Below are 25,289 nucleotides of genomic sequence, written 5' to 3'. Positions count from 1 at the left end.
TACTTTTACTGCCTTACCTGGAGTAAACCTTAGGTAAGGTAAGGCTAGTTTTACTGCCTTACCTTAACCCCTGCTAATTGGGTAAGAGGCACTTTTTCAAGTGGGTGTTCCTTTTTTTAGCACGGGGAGAGTAACTCACCCCAGCACTGTCTGTTCTAGTGGCTGTCTGCTGGTATTCATTTGTATCTTTTTAGATTGTGAGCCCTTTTGGGACAGGGAGCCATTTAGTTATTTGATTTTTCTCTGTAAACTGCTTTGTGAACTTTAGTTGAAAAGCAGTATATAAATATTATTATTATTATTATTATTATTATTATTCCAAGGAGATATTCTGCAACACAGTGCATTCAAATAAGACATCAGCTCTTGACCTCATGTTCAGAACATAGCTTCTAATAAAAGTCAATGATGTTGTTGGTGTTGCTGATCAACATGGTTCTGGGCATGAGACACCTCTCAGACTGGCTGCAGAGGAGATGGCGTGCCCTTTCAAAGGGGATAGGAGCACCTTCTTTACTACTTAGCAATCCAAATAAATATCTTTTAGTTGTCCAGATGTTGGGTAGAAACACTGTGCTTGACCAGGTAGCATAATAAGGGTTTGTTGTCTGCCTGAAATAGTGCAATTCTAGCAGTATAGAAAGAGCTTGCTTAACATCTAACATGTGTAGAGTTATTTTAATCTCTGATGACAGGTCCTGATTGATACAGAACTTTTGAGATCACTTCACACAGGAAGGCAGTATTTGGCCTCAAAATAACTTTGTCCAAGTGAAATTCAGTAAACAGGGAGGGTCAGATCACAAAGTGCACAGCTCACTGGCCCTTTGTGCTGAAGTAACAGCTATCAGAAATACAGCTGTGAAGGTGAACAGTCCTAGCACACCATAGCCATTGGCTCAAATAGCTTACCCATGAGTTTTGACTAGACCTTAGGCAAACTCCTTGATAGAATTGGACGTCCAACTGTAGGTACCTGTTGGATAATTCCTTAGTTTGACTAGAGGACTTGAGAAGATGAGTCACTGTCTTCTATGGTATTGAAGACAGAGATGCAGCTCATATCATTATCTAGCTAGCTAGCTAGCTAGCTCCATATCCCCTAAAGGTTTACAGTCTAAAAAAAGGTGCAGAAGTGACTCCAGCAACAGCCACTGGAAAAGACACCTTGATAGGGTGACCAGTTGCTCCCCCCTGCTAAATATAAGAGGACACCACTTTTTAAAGTGCCAGTCAGCAGAGGTCAAATGACAGCTTCCAAGGTGGGAAATCCACAATTAGCCATTAATAGTGGGTGGTGTCAGCTCTGCTACAGGGACTTCATGGGTGGATGGGTGGGGGTGTGTCAGATCCGAGTATTTATGTATCTAACATGGAAAACTGAATAGGAAGTAAAAGGTCACCAAGATTAAAGAGACAATATCTGCTTACTTCTCATCATTTGCAAACTTAACTCCACTTGATATGATGGGGTCAATGAAAAACCAATCAAATCCTGGGAAGTACCTATATACCTGAAAGAAAAATGTAGGTAAATATTAGCCATCATCTTCTAAAATATAGGCTCCTAGATTTGATTTCTAAATGTAGGCTGTGTCTCATTATCCACTAGGGTTCCGTTCCAGAACCCTCAGTGGATTAAAAAAAAAAATAAATACCAAATGCGGAAAATAGCTTTAAAGACCCACTTTCTGATTTCTTGTTGCTCTGTTGTCAACCCAGAATGTATTGGAATAGACACTGTAGTGCTTTCAGTCACTCAATGAGGTGAATAATGGAATCTAGTGGAATGAAATTATTCAATTAGATTCCATTATTCACCCTATCTAGTGGCTGAATATGGTATAGTGTCTATATCAATGCATTCTGGGGTGACAACAGAGCAACAAGAAACCAGGAAGTGGGTCTTTAAAGCTATCTTTAACCTTAAGAAGTTTTTAACCAATGTGGTTTAACAGCTCCAAGGTAGGAAACAGGATTTTGGTGCATTATTTCCTTGCTACAAGGCATTTAAAGGTGGACCCCAGTATCAGTGATGAGTCAGAACAGTGGATGCCAAATCAGTGGATACTGAAGTCCTACCTGTATGATCAAACATTACACAGAATAGGCTGCAGCCCTGCCAGTGCCAAAAGGTACAGGCATAACTAGGTAACATTGAGGCAAACAAGGCTTCCACAAGAGTTTCATTTTCAAAGACAGCAATCTGCAAAATTATATGTGTAAACTGTTCTTCTAACTAATAATGATTTCACAATGAAGCTCTCTAAGTGTGGTAGCCTAAGGTCCTGTCAGTAGAAAGAGGGGACACATTAAAGGACTGGGATCTCTCTCTCTCTCATTGGCTTACCCATACGCCACCCTCACGAGTAGGAATGGACAACGCATGGGGAAAGCAATAGAAGTTGCAACAGGGAATAGGCAATGCCCAGGGGAACGTAAGAGAAGCTGCAACAGGGAACTTACACCTACTGCAACAAAACAAAATGTTTTTGCAGAATAAACTTTCTAAATGGAATTCATCAAGTCTCTACAGACTGGAGAAGAGGAAAAAGCATTACATATGTGCAGAAGAGTCAAGATTTGAAACAAGAATGTTGATAAAACACAGTTAATTTAAAAAGATTTGCTTATGGACAAACTTCAGCTATATAATGTTTAACTCTCAACACAAGCCTAATGCCAGAGGTAACATTAACAGTCTGATCCTTGGCATGTCTACTCACAAGTAAGTCCCACTGTGCTCATTGAGGACCACTCCCAGGAAAGTATGGATAGGTTTGCAGCCTAAGAACATGAGACCTTCAGCATACAAATCTGTACAGTACTTACTGTTGAAAGGAAATGGCTCCTTATTCCTTCAGGTACGTTTGTAAAAGGTGACTCCAAGATCAGAGCATCTGGAGGAGTTCCTGAAAACCAAATAGATTGCAATGCCTCTCATTTGTGACAAAGGCCTCAGAGCATCTGGTGCTACCAATGGAGTGAATCGGAGGTTGCAGAGCAGCAGTGCTTGGTGTATAGCACCTCTCCATTCAAATCATGTAGACCTCTCAGCAGCTTTCAACATTATCAATTCTGGTGTCCTTGTGCATTAGTTAGCTGGGTTGCAGCTCAGGAGCACTGTTTTGAGGTGGTTCTGGTCCCTCCCAGCAGACAGATTCCAGAATGCACTATTGGGGAATGTGCTTTTGTTCTGCACCGTGGCTCTTGACATGTGGGGTGTCACAAGGTTCTACCTTGTCCCCTATGTTATTTAACATCTACTGGAAACCACTTGGAAAGATCATTTGGAGCAGTAGTCTCCAAACTGTGAACCCCTATGTCCTGGAAAAGCCGTCCCTGCATGGCATGGCACTTTCCATTCTACACTGCATCCATTCTACACTACACTGCATCACGTCCGATCTTCCCCCAGCCTTGCACTGGCCAGCCATGCTGGCTGGTTTAGTTTACCTCAAAAATCAGGGCACAGAGGTGTCTGGGGCAACAGGAGACAGAAGCGGCTGGCCAGTGCAAGGTTGGGGGAAGATCTGACATGAAGAACAGAGGCTGCAGTGTGGAATGGAAAGCACCGCGCTATGTTGGAACAGCTTTTCTAGGACACTGGATTTGGCCCTTGGGCCAGGGTTTGGCCCCTGCTGATATGGGGTTTTGAAATGAGGTGTCATTGGTATGTAGACAGCCAGATCTATCTCTGCATATCAGTCAATCCCAGGGAAGGTATTGAAATATTGGAGTGCTGCCTAGAGACAGTTGGGAACTGAATGAAGTTAAACAAACCAAAACGAAATCCAGAAACAGAGGGCCTCTTGGTTGGGAGAGTGATGGCGCAGGTATTGGATCATCAACCTGCTTTAGTGGCTGTGGCACAGTAGTTTCATTCTGTTGAGTTACTGCTTGAATGGCTGCACTGGCTGTCAGTTCATTTCTGTAAACCAACCAGGGTAGTGGCTCTGACCTTTAAAGTCCTTTATGATTTGGGACTGAAGTATCTAAAGGACTGCCTTCTCCCATACCAATCAGCCCCATCATCTGTGGTCATTGAAGGGGAACCTTCAATGTCTGAAGCCAGGTCGTCAGCCACTAGTTTGCTCTGTGGCAGTGCCTTTCAAGTTAAGATTCGAGTGCCTTTCGAGTTAAGATAACTTCCTGCCTTTCCAGTTAAGATTGGTGCATTCCCTGTTAACCTTCGGGGGAGGGGGAGTAAAATTTTTCTTTCCTATTTGGTGTTCCTCCCTAGGCCTTCTGTTGCTTTAGTTGTTGCTTAGTTGCTGTTTAGTGATGATATCATTATGTCCTGGTTTCTTGCTACTGTTTCCATTGCTCTTACCACTCTCATGTTTTCACTGTTCCGAGTAATTTTAGCTGCTGTGCTTCAACTGTACTATAATTTTTTATTGTATATTTAACTTGTGAGTGGCCTTGGGCATCATATTTCTTTGGAAGGAAAGATGGGATAAACATGTTTAGAAATAAGTAGGTTGTGATCACCTGGGGCAGGCTGAACTTTCCAGTTTGGGAAAGCACCAGGAGACTTCAACCCCAGCTGCTATTGCCAGCTTCGCAGCTGAGGACTTCCCTGGATTAAAGGCATGATAGAAGATTACCTACAGCTCTTTGGAGGTTGCTCCTTTTGGGCAGTATTTCTGGTGAAGACTGGGGAGACCCCTCTTTAGTTTGAGCAACAGAAGAGAGAAGAGACATCTAGCTCGGGTCTTCAGTGGTGAGACAAAGTCTGACCTTTTCCTTGATATTTATTACTTTCATTTTTGACAAGTTATTGAGAAGCACTGTAAGATTTATAGAAGTTGTTTGGACATTCAAGATTGCCAATAAAAGGAAAGAATTTTAATGAGAACTAGATGAAAGTTTCACACATGGGTCAGAAGGAATGGAATGTGGGAGTGTGCACAGCAAGCGTAGTGATGAAGAGATGTGTTTCAAAAGCTTCTAACAGCTGCATGGCCCAAGTACTTTATTATGATGTTTTGCTACTGATTAATGACTTTTTATTTAACTATGACAATATCTGGGATGTTTATATTTTACTTCTGTGCAATACATCATAGTTTACGAATTCTGAGAAAATGAACTTTAGAATGGAAGTACAACCCATTTTAAAACCATAGAATTCTGTAAATAGATTTAATAATTCAGAGTCAAATTGGACCGATAGTGACACCTGCTGGTGAAAAGTGGAACTACATTTGGATTTTTTTTTTTCTTTTGAGAGATATACAGAACTTCACTCATTCTCCAATGCAAGTTCTTATAACTGGGAGAATATCAATAAGGCAACATGAAGAAGAGTTAATACTATGGAGTAAGTAAAAGAACAACCCAAACAGCCAAGATCACCAACACAGACTCCAAAGAGAGAACTCAGTGTGGAATTTTTGGAACACCTGTTTCAGCAGTTTCAGGTTAAAATTGAATCAAAAATAGACTCAGTTGAAAAAGAATTTAAAAACCTAAAAATGGAATTGAGACAAGATATGGCTCAGGTGGAAAAATCTGTCAAACATATCAGAACAAGAGATACAGGAAATGCAGAACAGAATCAATGTCATTAACTGGAGAATGGAAGTCCTGAGTTCAGAACAAGAAAAAACATTGGATATGATGGAACAAGCAAATAAAGAAAAAATATTGAGATTCAGAGCTGTACCAGAGAACTTCAGAGAAGCCGGAGAAGATCTGAGGCAGCAAATAGTATAGGTTCTAGCTCATATTTGTGAACAGATGAACATCAGCTCAGAAGTTGACCAGGTTTACAGAGTTAATACAAGATTTGCTACCTTATATAAAGTTGCTAGATATATTCTGATCCTTTTTAGTAAGAAGAAACTGAGAGATATGATGTTACAGCAACATGCAAAAAGAGGTCTGCAGAAGACAAGAAGGAACATTTTATCATATGTGGTGGACCAGTACAAAAGCAAAAAAATATTGGACTTTATACACCAACAAATGCAGTTGATATTTAAGGTAAATTTACAAATGAAACCAGAAGCTTTTTTGTTGGGAATATTGGATGATTCAATTCAGAAAGACTATGAAACTATGTTTTTATATATGACAACTGCTGGAAGAATATTGCCAAATACTGGAAAGTTCCAGAGATACCTGCACTGGAAGAATGGTGACTAGGAATGGTGATTGGGTAGGAAGCTGAAAGCCAGGGCCCCAAAAGTAGCGTTGTCAGAAGTGCTACCTGTTCCACGCACAGGGCCAGCTAGTCAGGCAGAGTATCAGGGGTCTCAATGTGTGGATGAGATGGTGGTGTAGGGACAGTGGCGTAGCTAGGTCATTTGATACCCGGGGCCCATAAATTTTTGTCACCCCATATAATTAATTAATTAATTATTCATTCACATTTTTATACCACCCTTCCTATAAGCCGCTCAGGACTTGAAATGAATAATAATAAAAGCCAGAAAATAAATGCAGTGAATATTTCCCCACAAGCAATGGATGAAATTCTGCATCAAATGGTATATAACATGATGATATTATTCCTAAAAGCCATGACTTCCAGAATTTTGTGTCATCCCCCCCCCCCAAATGTCTAATTGATCTGTTTTAAGGCAGTGGTTCTCAAACTTTTAACATTGCAACCACTTTTTAGAATGACAATCTGTCCAGGACCCACTGGAAGTGATGTCATGGCTGGAAGTGACATCAACAAGCACAATAAAATAAATAATTATAAATAATTAAATTAAAGAAAAACAAATAATTAAATAAGGGGGAGCCAGCCCTGTTCCACCAAGTGAATTTTCTCTGTAGCCTGCCTGCAAGAACACACCCCCCCACACACAAAAACACCAGTGAGATTTTCAGCCCTCCCCAGTGCCCAGTTCAGTGCAAGTTCTTTTATTTCAAGCATAGAACTATCAGGACCCACCTGGTTTTACAAGTCTAAAAACTAATAAAGTGAACTTTACCAGCTGAAGCCTCTATTTTATTCTTTGGGGGGTGCTGCCTTCTGGAGCATTTGCTGAGCTCCACTTTCATCAGATTGGGACCATGCTGCTAGCCTTGCATTCCCCTTTGCCTGACTCGACCAGGAGCCAAGGCACATTTGCTTACTCATGAGTAAACGCAACCATGTGGCTTATTTTAGCTTTCCATAGGGCTCAATACATTCGTCTGCTTGGAGGGAGGGACTTCCTTCTTGGGTGTTTTTTGGGGGCTGCTTTCATTGGATAGGAACCATTCTGGTTTCATTGGATTCCTCTCAGCCTGCGCTTTCCGACAAACTATGGCAATCTCGCCTACTTGCGAGTAAACGTGAGATATGGCTTGGTTTCATTTTCTATAGGGTTCCATGCATTTTTTTGTTTCCAGTTTTTTGACCATAACTTTCATGGAAATGAGATATTTCAATCCAGTTTTTTGCATAGCATTCTGCAGGAAATTCCACATCCAACGGTATGTAGCATGAAGGGGTTACTCCTAACCTTCGCGATGTTAGCGATGTTGGGGCATTTGTGGTGTCACCCCCCCAAGGGTGGTACTTGGGGTGCCCCCACCCCCCGCTAGCTATGCCACCAGGTAGGGTGGAGGGGTTTAGATTTGTTAGGCACTGGGGAACGTTTTGGGACAAGTGGGGCCTGTACAAGAGGGATGGGCTTCACTTGAACCAGAATGGAACCAGAATGCTGGCACATAACATTAAAAAGGTGGTAGAGTAGCTCTTAAACTGACCCATGGGGGAAAGCCGACAGGAGCCGAGGGGCATCTGGTTCAAGATTCCTTATCCCTATGGGATGAGGATGCGGAGGTTAGAGGACAACAAGGTAAAAACAGAGTGATGGGATGTGATATATGGTTTGGCACAATGAGAGGCTGCAAGGATAAAGGAGCCAATAAGCAGCCCATCCTGGGGGATTCTGTGTACAAATGCTTTTATGCAAATGCCCGAAGTCTCCGAGTGAAGATGGGAGAACTGGAATGTTTGGTGACTAGAGAAAACTTGATATAGTGGGCATAACAGAAACCTGGTGGAATGCGGAGAATCAATGGGATACTGCAATACCAGGCCATAAACTCTACAGGAGGGACAGGCAAGGGCGAGTTGGAGGTGGGGTGGCCATTTATGTTAAAGAAGGGGTAGAATCCAGCAAAGTAGAGGCTGGTCTGACTCCACCATAGAATCCCTGTGGGTTAAATTATCAGACCTGAGGAGCGATGTAATACTGGGGACGTACTATTGTCCTCCAGACCAGAAACCTGAAGGAGATCTTGAAATGCGGAAACAGATCACAGAGGTGTCAAAAGTTGTAATCATGGAGAACTTCAATTATCCTCATATCAACTGGGTCAATTTGTGTTCTGGTCACGAAAGAGAGACTGGATTTCTTGACATGCTAAATTACTGTGCCTTAGAGCAGCTAGTCATGGAGCCCACCAGACTATAGGTGACTCTGGATCTAATATTGTGTGGTAATCAGGACTTGGTTAGAGATGTCAGTGTTACTGAGCCATTGGGGAACAGTGACCATGCTGCGAACCGTTTTGACATGCATGACAGGAGAAGTCTACAAAGTAAATCTGACACAAAAACACTTGACTTCTGACGAGCGAACTTCCCTCAAGTGAGGAGGCTGGTTAGGAGGAGGTTGGAAGGTAAAAAGAGTCAAATCTCTCCAGAGTGCATGGAGGCTGTTTAAAGCAACAGTAATAGAAGCCCAGCAGAAGTGTACACTGCAAAGGAAGAAGGGCTCAACTAAGTCCAGGAGGATGCCTGCATGGCTAACAAGCCGAGTTAGAGAGGCTGTAAAAGGCAAGGAAGCTTTCTTCTGTAAATGGAAGTCTGGCCCTAATAAGGAGAATAAAAAAGAACATAAACTGTGGCAAAAGAAATGTAAGATGTTGATATGGGAGGCCAAGAGTGACTATGAGGAACACATAGCCAGCAACATTAAGGGGAATAATAAAAACTTCTTCAAATATGTTAGAAGCAGGAAACCCGCCAGAAAAGCGGTTGGCCCTCTGGATGGTGAGGGAGGGAAAGGGGAGATAAAAGGAGACTTGGAGATGACAGAGAAATTAAATGAGTTCTTTGCATCTATCTTCACGACAGGAGACCTCGGGCAGATACCGCTGCCCAAACGGACCCTCCTGACTAAGGAATTAAGTCAGATAGAGGTTAAAAGAGATGTTTCAGACCTAATTGACAAATTAAAGATCAATATGTTACCGGGCCCTAATGGCATCCACCCAAGAGTTATAAAGGAACTGAAGAATGTTGCCGATCTCTTGACTAAAATATGCAACTTTTTGCGACTAAAATATGCGACTAAAATATGCATCTCTTGACTAAAATATGCAAATATGCAACACCGATCTTTAAAAAGGGAAGGAGAGGGACGCGGAAAACTAAAGACCGGTCAGCCTAATGTCTATTCCAGGTAAGATGGTGGAATGCCTCATCAAAGATAGAATCTCAAAACACATAGACGAACAAGCCCTGCTCAGGGAGAATTCATATGGCTTCTATAAGGGTAAGTCTTACCTCACAAACTTTTTAGAATTCTTTGAAAACGTCAACAGGCATGTGGATGTGGGAGAACCTTTGGATATTATATATCTGGACTTTCAGAAGGCGTTTGACACAGTCCCTCACCAAAGGCTACTGGGAAAACTTCACAGTCAGGGAATTAGAGGGCAGGTTCTCTCATGGATTAGGAACTGGTTGAAGACCAGGAAACTAAGAGTAGGTGTCAATGGACAATTTTCACAACAGAGAGAGGTGAAAAGCGGTGTGCCCCAAGGATCTGTCCTGGGACCGGTGCTTTTCAACCTAGTCATAAATGACTAATATTATAATGCCGTTGTACAAATTGATGATAAGGCCACACTTGGAGTATTGCATCCAGTTCTGATCGCCACATCTCAAAGTGGAAATGGAAAAGGTGCAAAAGAGAGAAACTAAAATGATTACTGGGCTGGGGCACCTTCCTTATGAGGAAAGTTTAGTGTTTGAGCCTCTTCAGCCTAGGAAAGAGGAGCCTGAGGGAAGACATGATTTACAAAATTATACACAGGAGGTATAGTGTGGATAGAGAGATGTTCTTTTCCCTCTCACACTACACCAGAACCAGGGGACATCCACTAAAATTTAATGTTGGGAGGAGTTAGGACAGACAAAAGATAATATTTCTTTACTCAGTGTGTGGTTGGTCTGTGGAATACTTTGCCACAGGATGTGGTGATGGTATCAGACCTAAACAACTTTAAAAGGGGATTGGACAAATTTCTGGAGGAAAAATCCATCACGGGTTACAAGCCATAATGGGTATGTGCAACCTTCTGATTTCAGAAATTGGTTATGTCAGAATGCCAGATGAAGGCACCAGAATACAGGTCTCTTGCTATCTTGTTTGCTCCCCGGGGCATTTGGTGGGCCACTGTGAGATACAAGAAGCTGGACTAGATTGGCCTGTGGCCTGACCCAGCAGGGCTATTCTTATGTTCTTATGACTAAAAGTATTGGATCTGGCTGAAATGGATAAACTTACAATTCTTCTTAAAGACAAGTCAGTAAAACTTTTATGGAAAACTGGAAACCATTCATGGACATCCTGTGCATTGAGGGGAAAATGGGCCAAATAACCTATGGATTTGATGAGTAGATGAGGGATTTAATTTTTATTTTTGTCTCATTTTTCTTTGGTGTTGAAAATGTACTTCTCAGTAAGTAGTAGACTGTTTAAGATCTGATAGCTAATATGTTGTATGATTTTGTAGTAGAACAAAGAAATGTAGACAGATCACTGCACTTGCCACACAACTTGCAATATCTTTACTTTTTTATTTGTTCTTAATTTAAAAAAGAGAGAATGGAAAAAAGGAAATATGTAGGTTGTGTAGAGGGTAGGCAAGAACCGAAAGGGAAGGTGCTGGTTTGCAGGTTCATCTTGGTGCACAGAGCAAAAAGATACCAGAGCCCGTTGACCAATGGAAAGAAAAAAAGAAACTTTGATTGTGTGATAAAGGGTGCAAGTTGGCTTGTGCCAAGAAGCTTGCATGCCGCAAGTCTTTATTGGTACGGCTCTTATAACACTTTTGGAGTTTACGTCATGCACCTCTTCTGCGATATACATTTGTGTATATCTGTGTTGTTAGTTGTGTGCTAGTTATTCTTGATTATACTTGCACAATGGATATTATGTGTCTTCATCCATGTGCTTTGTCTGGTGTACTTCTTGCAGTTTCAGTGACTACTTTTCTTATAACAAGATTTTAATAGAATGATATGAAAAGTTCATTTTTACAATTAAAGAACTTTAGCATTCAAAGTAAGAACACAAGTATTTGCTGCCTTATCAGCACCACTTTCTTCCAAATGGCTGTTTTAACATCAATCTTGCTATAGAATTATACTTAAAACTCCTTTCAGGCTCATACATCGATTATAATAAGACAATACACCAAAATACACTTGAAGTGTTTTACATGCATGCTATGCAGAAGAACTGCTGCTAGAGCAGGTCTGATTGATCAAATAGGTTAGTGATGCTGTTATCAGTCACAAAAAAACAAACTGAACACATTTAAAAATCAGACAGGAGGAATCTCAGGACACCCAACCAAGATAAGGGATTGGTTTGGAAAAACTTTTGAAGCAGAGCATACCATGGATGGACAAAGTGACATCTAACATACCAACAACATGTGTGCACACTTGAGAAATAAGATATAAAGTAAGACTTAAATCTTTTCCCTTCTTAATTTTAGGGCCAGCCCACATAAACACTCTTGGGGTGGTGCAGTGAATTGCTACTTCCCCTTGTTCAGCCATGTGTGCCCTGTCCTAGCAGTCATTAGCACCTCCTACTCCAATTTTAAAGAGGCAGCACATGGAGGAGAGTGGTGGGAGTCTAGGCCAGCTTCCTCTCCCCCACACATTTTATCTTCTGCTTCCCTTCTGCCTTTTTAAGGTCGACCCTAATTATTAAATGTAAATAAATAAATAGCTACAAAAATTTGAGACTACAAATAAAAAGCTACCAAAAAATTGGGGGGGACCCCTCCTCAATTCTTGAAAAAGCAGACACAAAAGATTTTGAAAGTTCCGAGAAGAATCACTGCTAAATGCTGCCACTCTTGTCAAAATTTTGACAGGAGACAAAATAATGAAAAATGCTCTTTCACAATGCCACACCAAGGAAACTTTCTTACCTCTTTCACAAAGATGTCTTGCTAAGTTGGTACCAATTCTAGAAAGACAAGAAAAGCTTCGAGAGTTAATTCTGAATAAACATGCACACAACTGGATGTGAGTGGGATCCCTTAAGAAGAGGGCAAGATGATGTAACTCACACTTCATTCATAGAGCCATGGAGTTGGAAGGTACCTTCAGGATCATCAAATCCAACCAATGCAGGACAGCCAATGCAGGCTGTCCACAGCTACAACATCCTTGATAGATAAAAAGCTACAAAAAGTTTGAGGCTACAAATAAAAAGCTACAAAAAAACTGGGGGGGGGGCCCTCAAAAGAGAGTCTACCATCTTCCAAGGCAGACTGTTCCACTACTAAACACTTTGTATCATCAGGAATTTCTTCCTCACATGTAATGGAAATCTCCCATGTTATAATTTAAAGCATTTGTCCTCATCCTACCCTCCAGAGCAACTGAAAAGAATTCTGCTCCATCTTCCACCTGATAGCCCTTCAGATATTTATAGATAGTTATCATCCACTCTTAACTGTCTCCTTTCCAAACTAAATGTATCCAGTTCCTTCAACCTGTCCTCATAAGACCTGGTCCCTAGCCCCTCCTCCTTTGCAGAGAAGGAATAAGGTTTAGTGCTTGCTCAGCCTGTTCCGCTCCGCCCATGGCACACCCCACAGAGGGCACAGTGCCCTCTACACTGCCAGTATCGCACTGACAGCCAAACTGTGCCCAGTTTGCGGTGGTATAGCATTTGGGCCCCCATGCACTGGTGTTGGATTTGGGTCCATTGGCAGAAACCGTCCTTGTGCTGTTGGAGTTGTCTTTTTGCCGGCTTTTCTCACAAATAGGATTAGGTCATTAAACAACACCTCTGAAGCAATCATGAAACTGTTTCTGGAATTTTTTCAGTGTTTAGAGGCACAGGGAGACGTGCAGAGGGTTCCACAGGGCTCCCCACATCCCTGGACACTGGCAGGGATTGAGGAATGTTTAAAAAAGCCCCTATGTCCTCCACAGCAATGCAATCCTGGGGATTGTGTTGCTGCCTTCCCCCTTTCCCTGCCCCTTAAAGGGGTAACCCACCAGTTTGAGAACCACTGGCAGAGATATTTTAAACAGCAAAATTAAAACTTATCTATAATAGGTAGGAAAACCTCTGTTATAACCATACTAAAAATTAATGTGATTCTCAGTCTGCCCATTAGTCCTCTTCTGTCCAAGAACAATGCATAGCAACTACCTTGTTTGTACTGCATATCTCAGCTTCCAAGATCTACACAAGCTATCCTGCCCTATCATTCACGATTTGACCTGCTTAAAGAGTGAGTTTGAAACTGTGGGTTAGCAGTTCCATCCAATTCAGTGTTAATCCAGGAGCAAGCAAAATAGATGACTAGAATTACTGTCCTTTGTAATCACCCCATTGTTCCAAACCTGAAGCTTTTAGCCATGTTTCATTCTGAAGGCTTACTAAATGCCACCTGAAAGCTTACCCAGTGCCTAATGAGAGCCCCCATATATACACTGGATTATCTCTACTTCTTGCTTTTATCCAGTCAAAAACATGAAGCGCATCAGTGGTCAGTCCTCTCTCTGAGGGAGTGCCTGTTGAGTCTGCCCAGCCTGAAAGAGGAAAAAAATTATATTCCAGGAATTGGGTTTCAAATGACCTATCAAAATAAAGCGTGATGGTTTAACACCTGAATTAAGACCAAAGTAAGAGATTGGTCAGGACATCCAGAACATACATCAACTTTTAGTAGATTTGCAAGTGGCTTAGCTAATATGCCCATTAAAATAAAATGGAACTGGTACGTTACCAAAATGAAAAATCCAGCATCTTTCCTTCAGTTTGGCTACAAGCAATCTGAGTTGGGAGGAGAACCTCTTTCATAAATTGAACAGTCACTGGGTCTACATACATAGCAAAATGAGCTGGACACTGTATAGGCTGGACTGTTGGTACCATACTGGATTGCTACCATATTGATACTGTACTTGATTCTTTGACCTTTATGCAAGCAGACTGCAGTTCTAAAGCAAGTGCTTTATTTGAACTGGGAAAGTTGCAACAAATGATTTCAAGTATTACTCAGGGCACAAACTTAACCTCACATTATGTTGGCAACCTTCAGTCTCGAAAGACTATGGTATCGCGCTCTGAAAGGTGGTTTTGGAACAGCGTCTAGTGTGGCTGAAAAGGCCAATCCGGGAGTGACAATCCCTTCCACAATGGGAGCAAGTGCAGTCTGTCCCAGGTCTGTCTCCCTGGCTATGGGCCTTCCTTCTTTGCCTCTTTGCCTCAGACTGTTGACCAAGTGTCTCTTCAAACTGGGAAAGGCCATGCTGCACAGCCTGCCTCCAAGCGGGCCACTCAGAGGCCAGGGTTTCCCACTTGTTGAGGTCCACTTTTCTATTGCATGGTGCAGAGTTGTCGATCCGCTTGTCGGATTTCACCCTAAACCCCACGCACCCCGTGCGGTTAACAGACTGTGGCGAGGCAACACCTTACTGGCTGGGGACTGCCCAGCTTAAGGCGGGCGGTAGCTGCCCAATGAGATGCAATGATCTCTCCCACCATCGGAAGCAGCCCCTGGCGTCACGCTCTATGCCAATCGAGCAAAGATTTATAACCAGTAACTGCTGCTTCCCGTGTTGTGCCGACGCCATATGGCGAAGTTGGAGTGTCCTCTCCAGTGCACCAAGCCTGGGTAAAGAAGGTATTGAGGATAGGCTGTTACCCATGCAGCAAATCCCCCCTCTCCATGTGGCTGGAATGATCCAATGGAAAGGCAGAAGCCAATACGGTTGGTTCCAGCGGCGTTGCAGGAGTTGGTCGTAAATGTGCCATAAAGCACGTTTGTGCCTCCTTGGGAGCAAGCCACACGACCACACGAAGGTGTGCTAGAGCATGGAGGCTGTATCCAGCCTCCATGGTGGCTTGCAGAAGGTAGGTCGCGTCAGCAGAGCTTAGCCGACGCAGGGGTCTGAAGAGGGCGGGGAGGAAGGCGTTCCAGGGCAGGGGGAGGGTGGATGGAGGGCGGTCCCAGGGGTGGGCAAGCAGGAGGCAGGGCTGGGACCCGGCTGTTATGCCAGATCCCAGCCCTGATTGGCACGGAGCGGCTTCAAGCCACTCCGCTCTCCTTGGACTTGCACCACCTCCGGAGGTGGTGCAAGTCCAGGGAGACCCATTGGGGTTGCAGTGGCTTACCCAGGGGTAAGGGGAAGAGTTTTCCCTTACCTCCGGCTGAGCCATTTGGAGTTCTATCTTCCTGGCCTGCCTGTTCCAGTGCAAGACAGGATTGCGCTGTCAGTGACTTTATAAAATGCTTTGAATGGGCAGCAGAATGCAGGCATTCTGCATACTAGAAGGAACACTTTTCTCTGGAGCAACCTTCCCATTATATTTTCCAGCAAAAGCCCTGTTTTTGTTCCTTTCCCTAAAAACAGATTAGATTAGGTAGCTTCATCTTTGCAGAACACCTTTCTTAAAAAGGTTCATGTACATCAGAGCCTTGAAGGTTTTAGAAAGTGCAAGACAATTCTTTTTATATATGTCTTTGATGAAATTTTATCATTAGTGATTGATCAATAATGCAGAATTATCTGTGCATTTAGTGTTTTAGGACTTGATTTTTCTTTTGTTTATTTAGTTTTTAATTTACCTGTTTCACAAATGCTTAGCTGATTTCAGTGAAAGAAAGGCAAGATAGAAACATTAGTCTGAAGAGGTATGTATAACTAGTGATTTTTACATATACCACTGCTGGTTTTTCGAGAACAATTTCTAGTCTCGACAGAATTCATCTGAGCAAAGATCAAAATAGGCACTGAAGGAGGAATCAGTAGATGAAATTATCATCACACAAAAAAAGAAGGAAATCTTAACCATTCTGTCTTAAAAATAGGGAAGATGGAAGACTCATAGCTGTAGTAAGAGCATATTTTTAAAAAGCTTACTGACCTAAAGCATTATCACAGCCTACTTATAAAAGCTGGAGAAACTTTGAGAGCACTTCCCAAGGGAGATGGAAACACTAAGTTGTTGCAGGAGAAGGCAACAACACAATCCCCAGGATCGTACTGCTGCCAGGGATGAGAGGGGTGTTTTCTACTTACCTGCAGCCAGCACTGCAGTTTTTTTTTTTTTAACACTTCTGCAGGCACAAGGAGCCCTGTGGAGGGCTCCCCATGTCCCCTAGGACTGCACTGCTGGCTTCAGGTAAGTAGAAAACACCCCACCTGTCCCTGGAAGCAGCATGATCCTGCAAATTGTGTTGCTGCCTTCCCCCACCCCCCGCCCCTTAAAGGGGCATTGACCAGTGCTTCCCAGGCTGGTGGGTTGTGATCCACCAGTTTGGGATCCACTGCTAAAAGACTATATAATGAACAGCCACAAAGAGATGAACCCCTTAGTGCACTAGTTCCCAAACCGTAGGTCACAACTCAATTTTTAGTGGGTCGTGAAACTGAAAAGGCAGATTAGGCTATGTACATCAAGGGTAAACAATTGGCTACTTAGGGGGAACACTGCTACCCAATCACCATTATAGCCACAGAGGCTTGAGTGGTTTGTAAAGTGAAACTTTTTTTTTTAAGGTGGATCCTGATGCTAAAAGGTTTGGGAACCACTGTCAATGAAAATAGTAGAATTTTATCCAAGTTTTAATTTATCAGTTGAGAAACATCCTATTAAATCAAATCATTTAGTGCATGAACGAAGTAGTATTGATAAGAATAAAATGTGCCAGTTCCAAACAAAAAGGAAAAGCAAGACTGAATTGGATCTTTAAAAAGTCAGTCATAACTAACGGTCCAATCCTATCCAGGCCTTGCAGTGATGGAACTTGCCACTGGTACAGCAGCCGCAGCAATAGCATGCTGACCAGGGCCCCAGTGCAAATGACTGGAAACCCCGGACACATGTCAACAGAGTGCCAAAGCCCTACCAAAGCCAGTAAGTCAGTGGGAAGCATGATGGGGGTAGATTTGGATTGGCTGGGCAATGGGGTGGATATTGGTGGTGGCAGAGCCACTGATATCCTATGCCTTCTTCCCAGCCTTTACACACACCCCTAGACCCACTCAGATTTATGCCAGCCAAAGAGATGGCACAGATCCAAATAGACATATTGGGGACCATGACAAAACAGAGTAGGTAAGTAAAAAAGCATTTTAATTACCTTTCCATCACACTATGGTCCCCAGCCAGCACATAGCATGCAGGGGAGGCTACACCAGCCTGCTGCATGCTCTTGGCTGGCAGATAGGATTGGGCCATATGTCCCATTGAAATGCATGAGGTTTAAGTTAGTTCCATGGTGCTCAGTCAGAATTCACTTAGGATACAACCCACCAGCTAAAGAATCTTACCTCGATAATCAAATGTAACTATGTGATAACCCAGTGAACTCAGAAGCTATATAAAAGAAGAAAGTCACAAATAAGATTATAACATACTGTATAGTACGTAAAATTTTTGCCAAGTAATCAAGCTCCAATTATCACTTCGCCTTATCTCCAGGTCAGAGGGCAGAGCCTTTCAATTCTGAAAAGTTTTGTTTCTCAAGCAGCAGGCAGGCACAGCTCCTTAGAAGCAATTTGTTAACCTTTTATTCTCCTTCCTTCTGCTGCAGCCTGGTTCTGCTTTGCAAATGCCTGCAAAGCAGGTCTGTTTTTTGAAACACCAGAATGGGAATCCTCCTTTCCATTTGTAAAAGGCTACAATTCAATGCAAAATTACTTAAGAATAACACCCATGGAAAGCAGTGGGTCTACTTCTGAGTAAAAAGGGTTGCAAATATATGCAGCTGCATCTCTCTGCTGTGAACTGAATTGCACACTCTCAGTTATGTGTTATGGGTTGTATGTAGAGCTTTCGGCTTAACACACCAGACACCTAAAAGGTGGATTTGATTCATGGTTCTCCTGCAGTGGTTTCCAACCTTTTTCACTTGCATATCCCTTGGCAGCCCATTTCCATAAATTGTACCCTTCATATTAGCAAAATGTTTGTAATTAATAATACAAGCCCTCATCTCCTCTACTTGAAAGACCAGACTTCATATCACAGTGTTTTCTCTTTTCATCTGTTTGAAGAACAGAAGACTCTGCCTTTGCACTGTTTTGCACCAGAAGTGTGCTGAGAAATTCTGGGTGATTGATCACTTTCCATTTTATGTTTCAGCTTTTTTACTGTGCTGGTTTTCAATCACTGGTTCATACATGAATTGATGACCAACAACTAGCTATTGGTGGGGCTTTCACAGCCAACTAGCTACCTCCCTTCCTACCTTGCTCGTCCTTGCAAGGCATTCTGGAGCACAGTCTGCCTTTTTCTACCATTATTCCATTCTTTTTCAAGTACCCCTAAAGGTCCTGTTGAGTGTCCCTGGGAGTACATGAATACCAGGCTGGGAACCACTGTTTTACTGGTATGTTGTTTACAGTGCACTTACTCTGATAGTGATAGTGCTTACAAAAAGGTGATGAATACCAGAATTTAAAAAGAATAAAAATGTATCTTTTGATCGTTTACTATGTTTTTAATAAATTAGAGACTACAGTTCTTAGGTAACAATTAGTCATAGGTTATTTTTCAGGATCTAGCCTGGGGTAAAATCAGACAAAACTATAGTCATACACCCCCGTAAGTTTAACCCCCGACTTATCTGAGGGTCATAGAAAATTCCATGATTCTTGGCTCAAACCTGCCCTCAACTTATCTGTGGGATCGACTTATAGGCGAGCGTCCGCAGTGCTTCTAGAAGACTGCTAAAATGTATTAAGTAGTGTGCATTGCAATACCTTTTGCACTGTGACACCTTTTCTATATACCCATCTCCCAAATGACAAACAACTAACTCCCACATTTTTGCTTCAACAAGCTATGCATTTTATACCTTTAAATGGTATTCGCAAAGAGATGTTTTGCTAGGTTACAAATTTGGATAACAAAGTTAGTAACAGAAATGTGTAAATTAAAAAGCAGTGTCACAGTTCTCACCTTATAGACTGCCACACGAGTATTTTTTCCTCTGTTAAAAGAATTTAGGAAAATTACTCATTGGTTTTACAATCCTCAAGATATAGTTTTAGCATCTTATCCTGACTTGTCAACATATAAACATGGCTGACATTAAGAAAAAAAAACAGGGGCAACAATTCAGTCAGAATCTAGCACATTTAAGTTTCAATTATTTCTATTCTTATTTTTTAATATTTTATTTTTTTCTTTTAGTGAGAGAAGAATACATTGAATATAAAATACAAAGATGAACAGAACATAACAAAACATTTAGATAAAAAGGACACCATATCTCTCATTTTAAAAGAGGGGGAAGAAAAATATTTCAAAACCTTGTTTTTCTGTTAAACATGTGCAGTTGTCTCTAGGGAGTTGCTGCAAAGGAGCCAACACCATTTCTGTGATATGGCCTTCATCTGCACCTTGGTGTCACTTACAAGAACTTTCAACATGCCACTTTCTACACATGTAATCATAGACCATTTCAACACTTGGTTATTTATTAGAAAATACATCAGCTACAGAGTTTTTTCCATTTGGAATATGTTGTATTCTATCCTCATTCTGTGGCCTGATCGGCTGACATGGATCAATGTAGACTTCTGCTAGCGACTGGCACAGGTTCAAGCTGACCTGTTGCAGCTACTAGGTCTATTAATTGTATCCCGTATTTACCACTTAAAATGGGCTGTCTTGCCCTGCTCAGTGATGTGGCCAGTCTGATCCTCAACCATAAGAACCAAAATATCACCCTCTTTCCTTTCTCTCTTACCTTGTTCCTCTATTTCCACGTAAGTAAAGGATGACAGGATAGTTAGAACCCAAAGCATCTTCATACCATAGCTGGTTCTTTCCTTGAGCATCTTTCCATAATGCTGTAGGAACCGTGTGCCTAGAAACAAACAGCAAATTGGAAGACTCATTGCTTCCCTGCACATTCCATCCCTATCCTCAGAAATGTTATTGGCCAGAATTTCCTTGATTACTTGTGAAAATGACATGCTACTGTAGATCAAGCTTACTGCCTAGAGCAGCAGTTGTCAAATTATGGGTCCAGGACCCACCAGTGGGCCGTGAGTCAATTTTTTGGTGGTTGGCTAAACTGAAAGGGCAGATTAGGCTATGCACATAAAGGATTAAACAAGCTGCTGAGTGGGAGGGGGGAGCATGGCTGTTCAAACACTATTATAGCCACACCCTTTGTTATTTATAAATCAGGCAGCAGCCTCACTAAAAGTTTTGAAAACCACTAGCCTAGAGAGCACTTGTCAAAGCATATATGAACAAATCTAGCTGACTTACACCAAGAGAAAGCTTTGGTCCGTCCAATGTCCCCTTATCTATTCTGTTTGGAAACGGATCTCCAAAATATCAGGCAGTGATGTTTCCTAGCCCTATTACCCGAGAGCCTTTTAACTGGAGATGCCAGGGATTGAATGTAGGACCTTGCACATGGAAATCACATGTGGAGCAATGGTTGCTCCCTATGTGGGGCTACCAAAGAATCATTCTTTGACTGTGCCAACAACTAAAACTCCATGCTAACAGGTGTATTTGAGAAGCTTCCCATACACACTTCCATTTTAGCACTAAAGTGACAATAACATTGAGTAGAGCTGGGAAAAAGAGTCTTCTAGAAGCAGCTTTGACAGAGAGATGATACTAGATAGAGAGGGCATATATTCATTATGTCAGCTTTATATTGACAATTATAACAAAGAATAACGAGAATTGTAGCTTGGCAAGGGTGCATGGATATCTCTTACATGTCAGATTCATTCTGCAACTTCTGCTTTTCAAGAAGTTAAGCTTCATTATGAATAAATTTGAACTGTAATATTGGCATCACACTACTTTAAATGGTATGATGTTTTTCTGAATCCTGGATCCCAAACATAATGACACAGTGGTACGCCTGTACCAAGGCATAACCTTCAGCAACACAACATAATGTTTTTCGTTAGTATCACTACCATCCTTGGCAGTTTGATCTACAGGTTGTCCCTTGTTATCCACTAGTGGATAAAAAAATTCATGGATAAAAAAACAGTGGAAAAATAGATTTAAAGACCCACTTTCAGGTTTCTTGCCCCTCCATTGCTCCTAGTGGAATAAGGTCGTATCTTGACATACACAGGGGTTTGATACTGGGACTACCTGCTGATACAATAAAATGTGTTAAATAAAAGGAGTTAAACTGTGTCCCTTTACAATTGTGGTTTAAAAACAGCTTGTCTTACTGTTTGAGAGAGTCAGCAATTAGAAATGCAAAGGACCCTCTGCTTTGCCTGGCTCAGCTGAAGAATAGAGTGACTGCTTGCATGGCTGTCTCTCTACAACAGTAAGAAGAGCAGTTTTTTTAACTGTGATTTTAAAGGGATGCATTTTTCCCCTTTCTCCAGGGATCAGCACGTTCCTTCTCATTTGCAATGGCCATTCATGTTGAGTCAAAACTGTGTATAAAAAATCAGTGTATAACAAGGTTGGACCTATAATTACATGTGCTGTCTATAGTCCAGACAGCATGACATCTCTCAGAAGACAGACACTGAGTTCCTACTTCCCAGCAGTGATACACCCACACACACAAAAATATTTGTAGGAATGTACTTGGTGTTACGTTCGTTTTTTCAACAACAGGATCAAAACCATGGCCTCCATATGTAAAAGGACACCAAGGAAAGGGACAAAGCCTTCCTTACCAGACTCCAATAGTTACATTCTCTTCTGGTTGTAGGTAATAATTGTAGGTGTGGTTTAAACCTAGGTCCTGGGGCCTTTTCAAATCAATAAAGTGAAAATCTTGCACTGAAACAGAAGAGATACATGTCAGAAATAAAAGTTGTACATTGTTTATCTAATGCTTGAGTTTGACAGCTTTCACAAATTCTGTTCAAATATCAAACTCCACAACAATGGCTACTGCAACAATATAGAATTTCTCAGGCAAAAATGAATTGGTTACAAGCTACTAGATACTACCAAGATGAACAGGAGGAATTGTTTAGGCTTGTACATGTGACTAGTAAGTGAGAAGTCAGATGTTCTGCTTTATTTATTTATAGTATTTTTATCCCGCCTTTTTCCCCACACCAAAGGGGACTTAAGCAGCTAACAATAAAATCAATACAATATTAAAAGCAATTTAAAACATTAAAACATGCAGGAGCACTTTCCAGCCCTCAGTGTCAATTAAAAGCCTTCATAAATAAAGTCTTGAGACCCGAACAAAAAGTCTCCAGAAAGGGAGCTGTTCTTAATTCCAAGACAAGGAAATTCCATAAACGGGACGCCACCACCGAGAAGGCCCTATTCCTAGCCGCCACCCCTCTCACCTCTACTGGTGGCGGCACAGTCAGAAGGGCCGTCTCAGATGACCTGAGAAGATGGGTAGGATTATATGGACAAATAATATAATCTGATCCTTAACCATATATAGCTTTAAAAGTCAAAATTAGCATTTTTAATTTATCCCCGGAAACAAACAAGCAGCCAGTGTAGCTGCCGAGGCAGTGGCCCAACTGAATGAGTCGAACCAACGAGCCCCAGCAACAACCACATGGGTGGCCATGTTCTGCACTAGTTGCAGTTTCCAAACCATCTTCAGAGGCAGCCCCACATAGAGCACATTACAGTAATCTAATCTAGATGTCACTAGGGCATGAGTCACTGTGGCCAGATCTGAGTTACAGATTCACTTACAGCTCAATCCTATCCCCTACCATGCTGCAAGCCATGGTGGGGGGAGGTGAGCAGGAGGTCTATGAGAGGCAGGGGAAGATCTTTTTTCCCTTATCACTAACACTAGTCCCATCAGCAGAAGGCACCCATAGGGATCGGCCCTTAGTATTCATTCATTCGTTCGTTCGTTCATTCATTCATTCATTCCCTGCTTAATCTGCCAATGAGTATTCTAAGCGACTTAAAACAAATATAAAAACAGATACAGTCTAAAATATGTCTAAAAGAATCTAAAATCAGTAAACAGCTTTAAAATCTCATTAAAAGCCAGTAGCAAACAGTAAAAACGCAGCCCATAAAAACAATCAGTATAAAAACCTTAATCATCAGTATTAAAAGCCTGAATTCAGAATATGTGTAAAAACTCTTTAAGCCCTGCTGGAAAGACTTCAAGGAGGACGCAGTTCTTAAACTAAGAGGAAGAGAGTTCCATAGAGCAGGTGCCACTTCGGAGAAGACCCTATTCCTTACCACCGCCCCTTGCACTTCCCTTGGCACCAGTAAAAGGGCTCTCTCTGATGACACAGGCCTACAAAATTGAGGGTCAGAAAAGTTTTTCCCAAACTTTATGGTGGCTTGATATGAATTTGGGGTGCCGGTTCCAAAAATGGCATCCGTTTTGCCCTATCACGTCTAGTTTTGGAGATATAGTATAGCCTCATTAGTGAATGGTTCAAGCAGCTTCCTCATGAGGAAGCCATGGTGTAGGCTTCCTCATGAGGAAGCTGCTTGAACCATTCACTAAAGAGGCTATGCCATGTTTCCAAAACTAGATGTGATAGGGTAAAATGGATGCCATTTTTAGAATCAGCACCCCAAACATACCCAGGAATTGGTGTAATGTTTAAGGATGCAAAATGTGTGTTGGCCTGTGTGATCGAAGGGGAGTAGCATAAGATCCCAGTACTGACCTTTGAGGGGTATTGTTCTATACAGATTAGTTTTTCTTTAACCAATGTAAAAAAAATGCAATTGACAATTTATATTGACAAATATATTAAATTTATCAATTTAAATGTGTCAATTTAAATTGACAAATATATTTTAAGATAAATACCACAACTGTGCTATGGAAGATAACAATAAAGCCTTATGAAAAATTTATATACTCTTGTTTTTACATTACTAGATGCATTATGTCAATTGATTACAAACTGAGTAATTGCGTGTTTGTGCAATATTAGCATAATTTGTTATAAATTTCTGCTATTTTACTTTTATATTTTGAAGGTAATTCATACATTAGTATTGTTTCAAATACATTTATGAAATAGACCATAGAGTTGATTGGAGCCTGGAGGTTATGACACACACAAAGTGAAAATGTACTTAATTTTTAATCTTGCAGTCAATCTCATCTAGAAAATTTATTCGTTTTTCTTGGGAGCTACGGCTGATAAGAAATGACCATCTGGAGCTCTGTACCACAAATTTTGAGGGCCAGGGGAGGGTGCAGGTAAATTAGAGTTGTTTAGGGTGCAAAATAACCCAGCACTGGCCCTGCTTAAAACCCAATCCTAAAAGCCTACGGGGCTCCTATCTTGCATTCCAGCAATGTAGCAACCTTTCCAGTACCACAAAATGTGATGGGCTGTTGTGTGCAACTGGACCACCAATGGAAATGTTGAGCAGCAGCAGCCACACAACAGTGATCTACGAAGCTGCCCTGGTGCCAGTAAATTGACATAGGGGTGGGAGATGGGCAGTGGGTGGGCAGGGTTATGAACAGGGCAGGGATTGGAGCATAGATGGGGGGGTGTTGAGGATGGGATGGGGGCAGTTATCAGAGGCAGAGCTCCACCAGTATCCTATCCCTGGCCTTGATCCACCTCTGGGTCCACTCAGAATAATGTTAGCAAAAAAGCTGATGTTGGTGTGAGGAGACCTATCAGGGAACTGGAGAGAACTGAACATTCCCTTTCCTCAAGGAGGTCTCTAAGCCTACCTTCCTCACAGGAAACAGCATACAGTCCACTGGCACGGCTGCATCAACGGGGGTGGGGGGGAGGATTTAGTTAGGACTGAGCTGTTAGTTACTCAATAAGCCAGACACTGGATGAATACATTTTCATTCTTTTGAGGGTTCTGGTAATGAATACATAGAACTGCATCATTTCAAGCATACAGTGGGTTATTAATCTAGAAAAAGGCTAGCTTAATATTCAACGTGTTCAGAGCCATTACCCCTTCTGAAGCTGGGCTTTGAAACAGACAAGCAATATTAAGTCCTAGTGCAATATTAAATCCATGGAATGTCACTTTAGGTTAGAACAGTAACATCCAGTCTCAACACCATTTTGTACAGATGAAATCTGATAAATGGAGGAGTTT

At 41.8% G+C, this 25,289-nt stretch overlaps 1 protein-coding gene across 1 annotated transcript in view; it reads right to left on the bottom strand.

Annotated features, from left to right (window-relative positions):
- The window catches only part of LOC136649098 (lysophosphatidylserine lipase ABHD12-like), a 44,914-nt gene that overhangs the window by 10,021 nt on the left and 9,604 nt on the right, over nucleotides 1-25,289 (bottom strand). Inside the window, exons 3-10 of the mRNA XM_066625524.1 lie at nucleotides 21,920-22,025; nucleotides 19,990-20,109; nucleotides 19,197-19,227; nucleotides 17,564-17,609; nucleotides 13,684-13,813; nucleotides 12,193-12,230; nucleotides 2,833-2,912; nucleotides 1,432-1,514 (exon numbers count right to left, since the gene is read on the bottom strand). Coding sequence (XP_066481621.1) covers nucleotides 1,432-1,514; nucleotides 2,833-2,912; nucleotides 12,193-12,230; nucleotides 13,684-13,813; nucleotides 17,564-17,609; nucleotides 19,197-19,227; nucleotides 19,990-20,109; nucleotides 21,920-22,025 — 634 coding nt within the window. The remainder of the gene's footprint in view (nucleotides 1-1,431; nucleotides 1,515-2,832; nucleotides 2,913-12,192; nucleotides 12,231-13,683; nucleotides 13,814-17,563; nucleotides 17,610-19,196; nucleotides 19,228-19,989; nucleotides 20,110-21,919; nucleotides 22,026-25,289) is intronic.

The sequence above is a fragment of the Tiliqua scincoides genome, chromosome 1 (genome assembly GCF_035046505.1).
Source record: "Tiliqua scincoides isolate rTilSci1 chromosome 1, rTilSci1.hap2, whole genome shotgun sequence".
NCBI classification, from domain to species: Eukaryota; Metazoa; Chordata; class Lepidosauria; order Squamata; family Scincidae; genus Tiliqua; species Tiliqua scincoides.
This window is presented reverse-complemented; position numbering and strand designations above follow the sequence as displayed.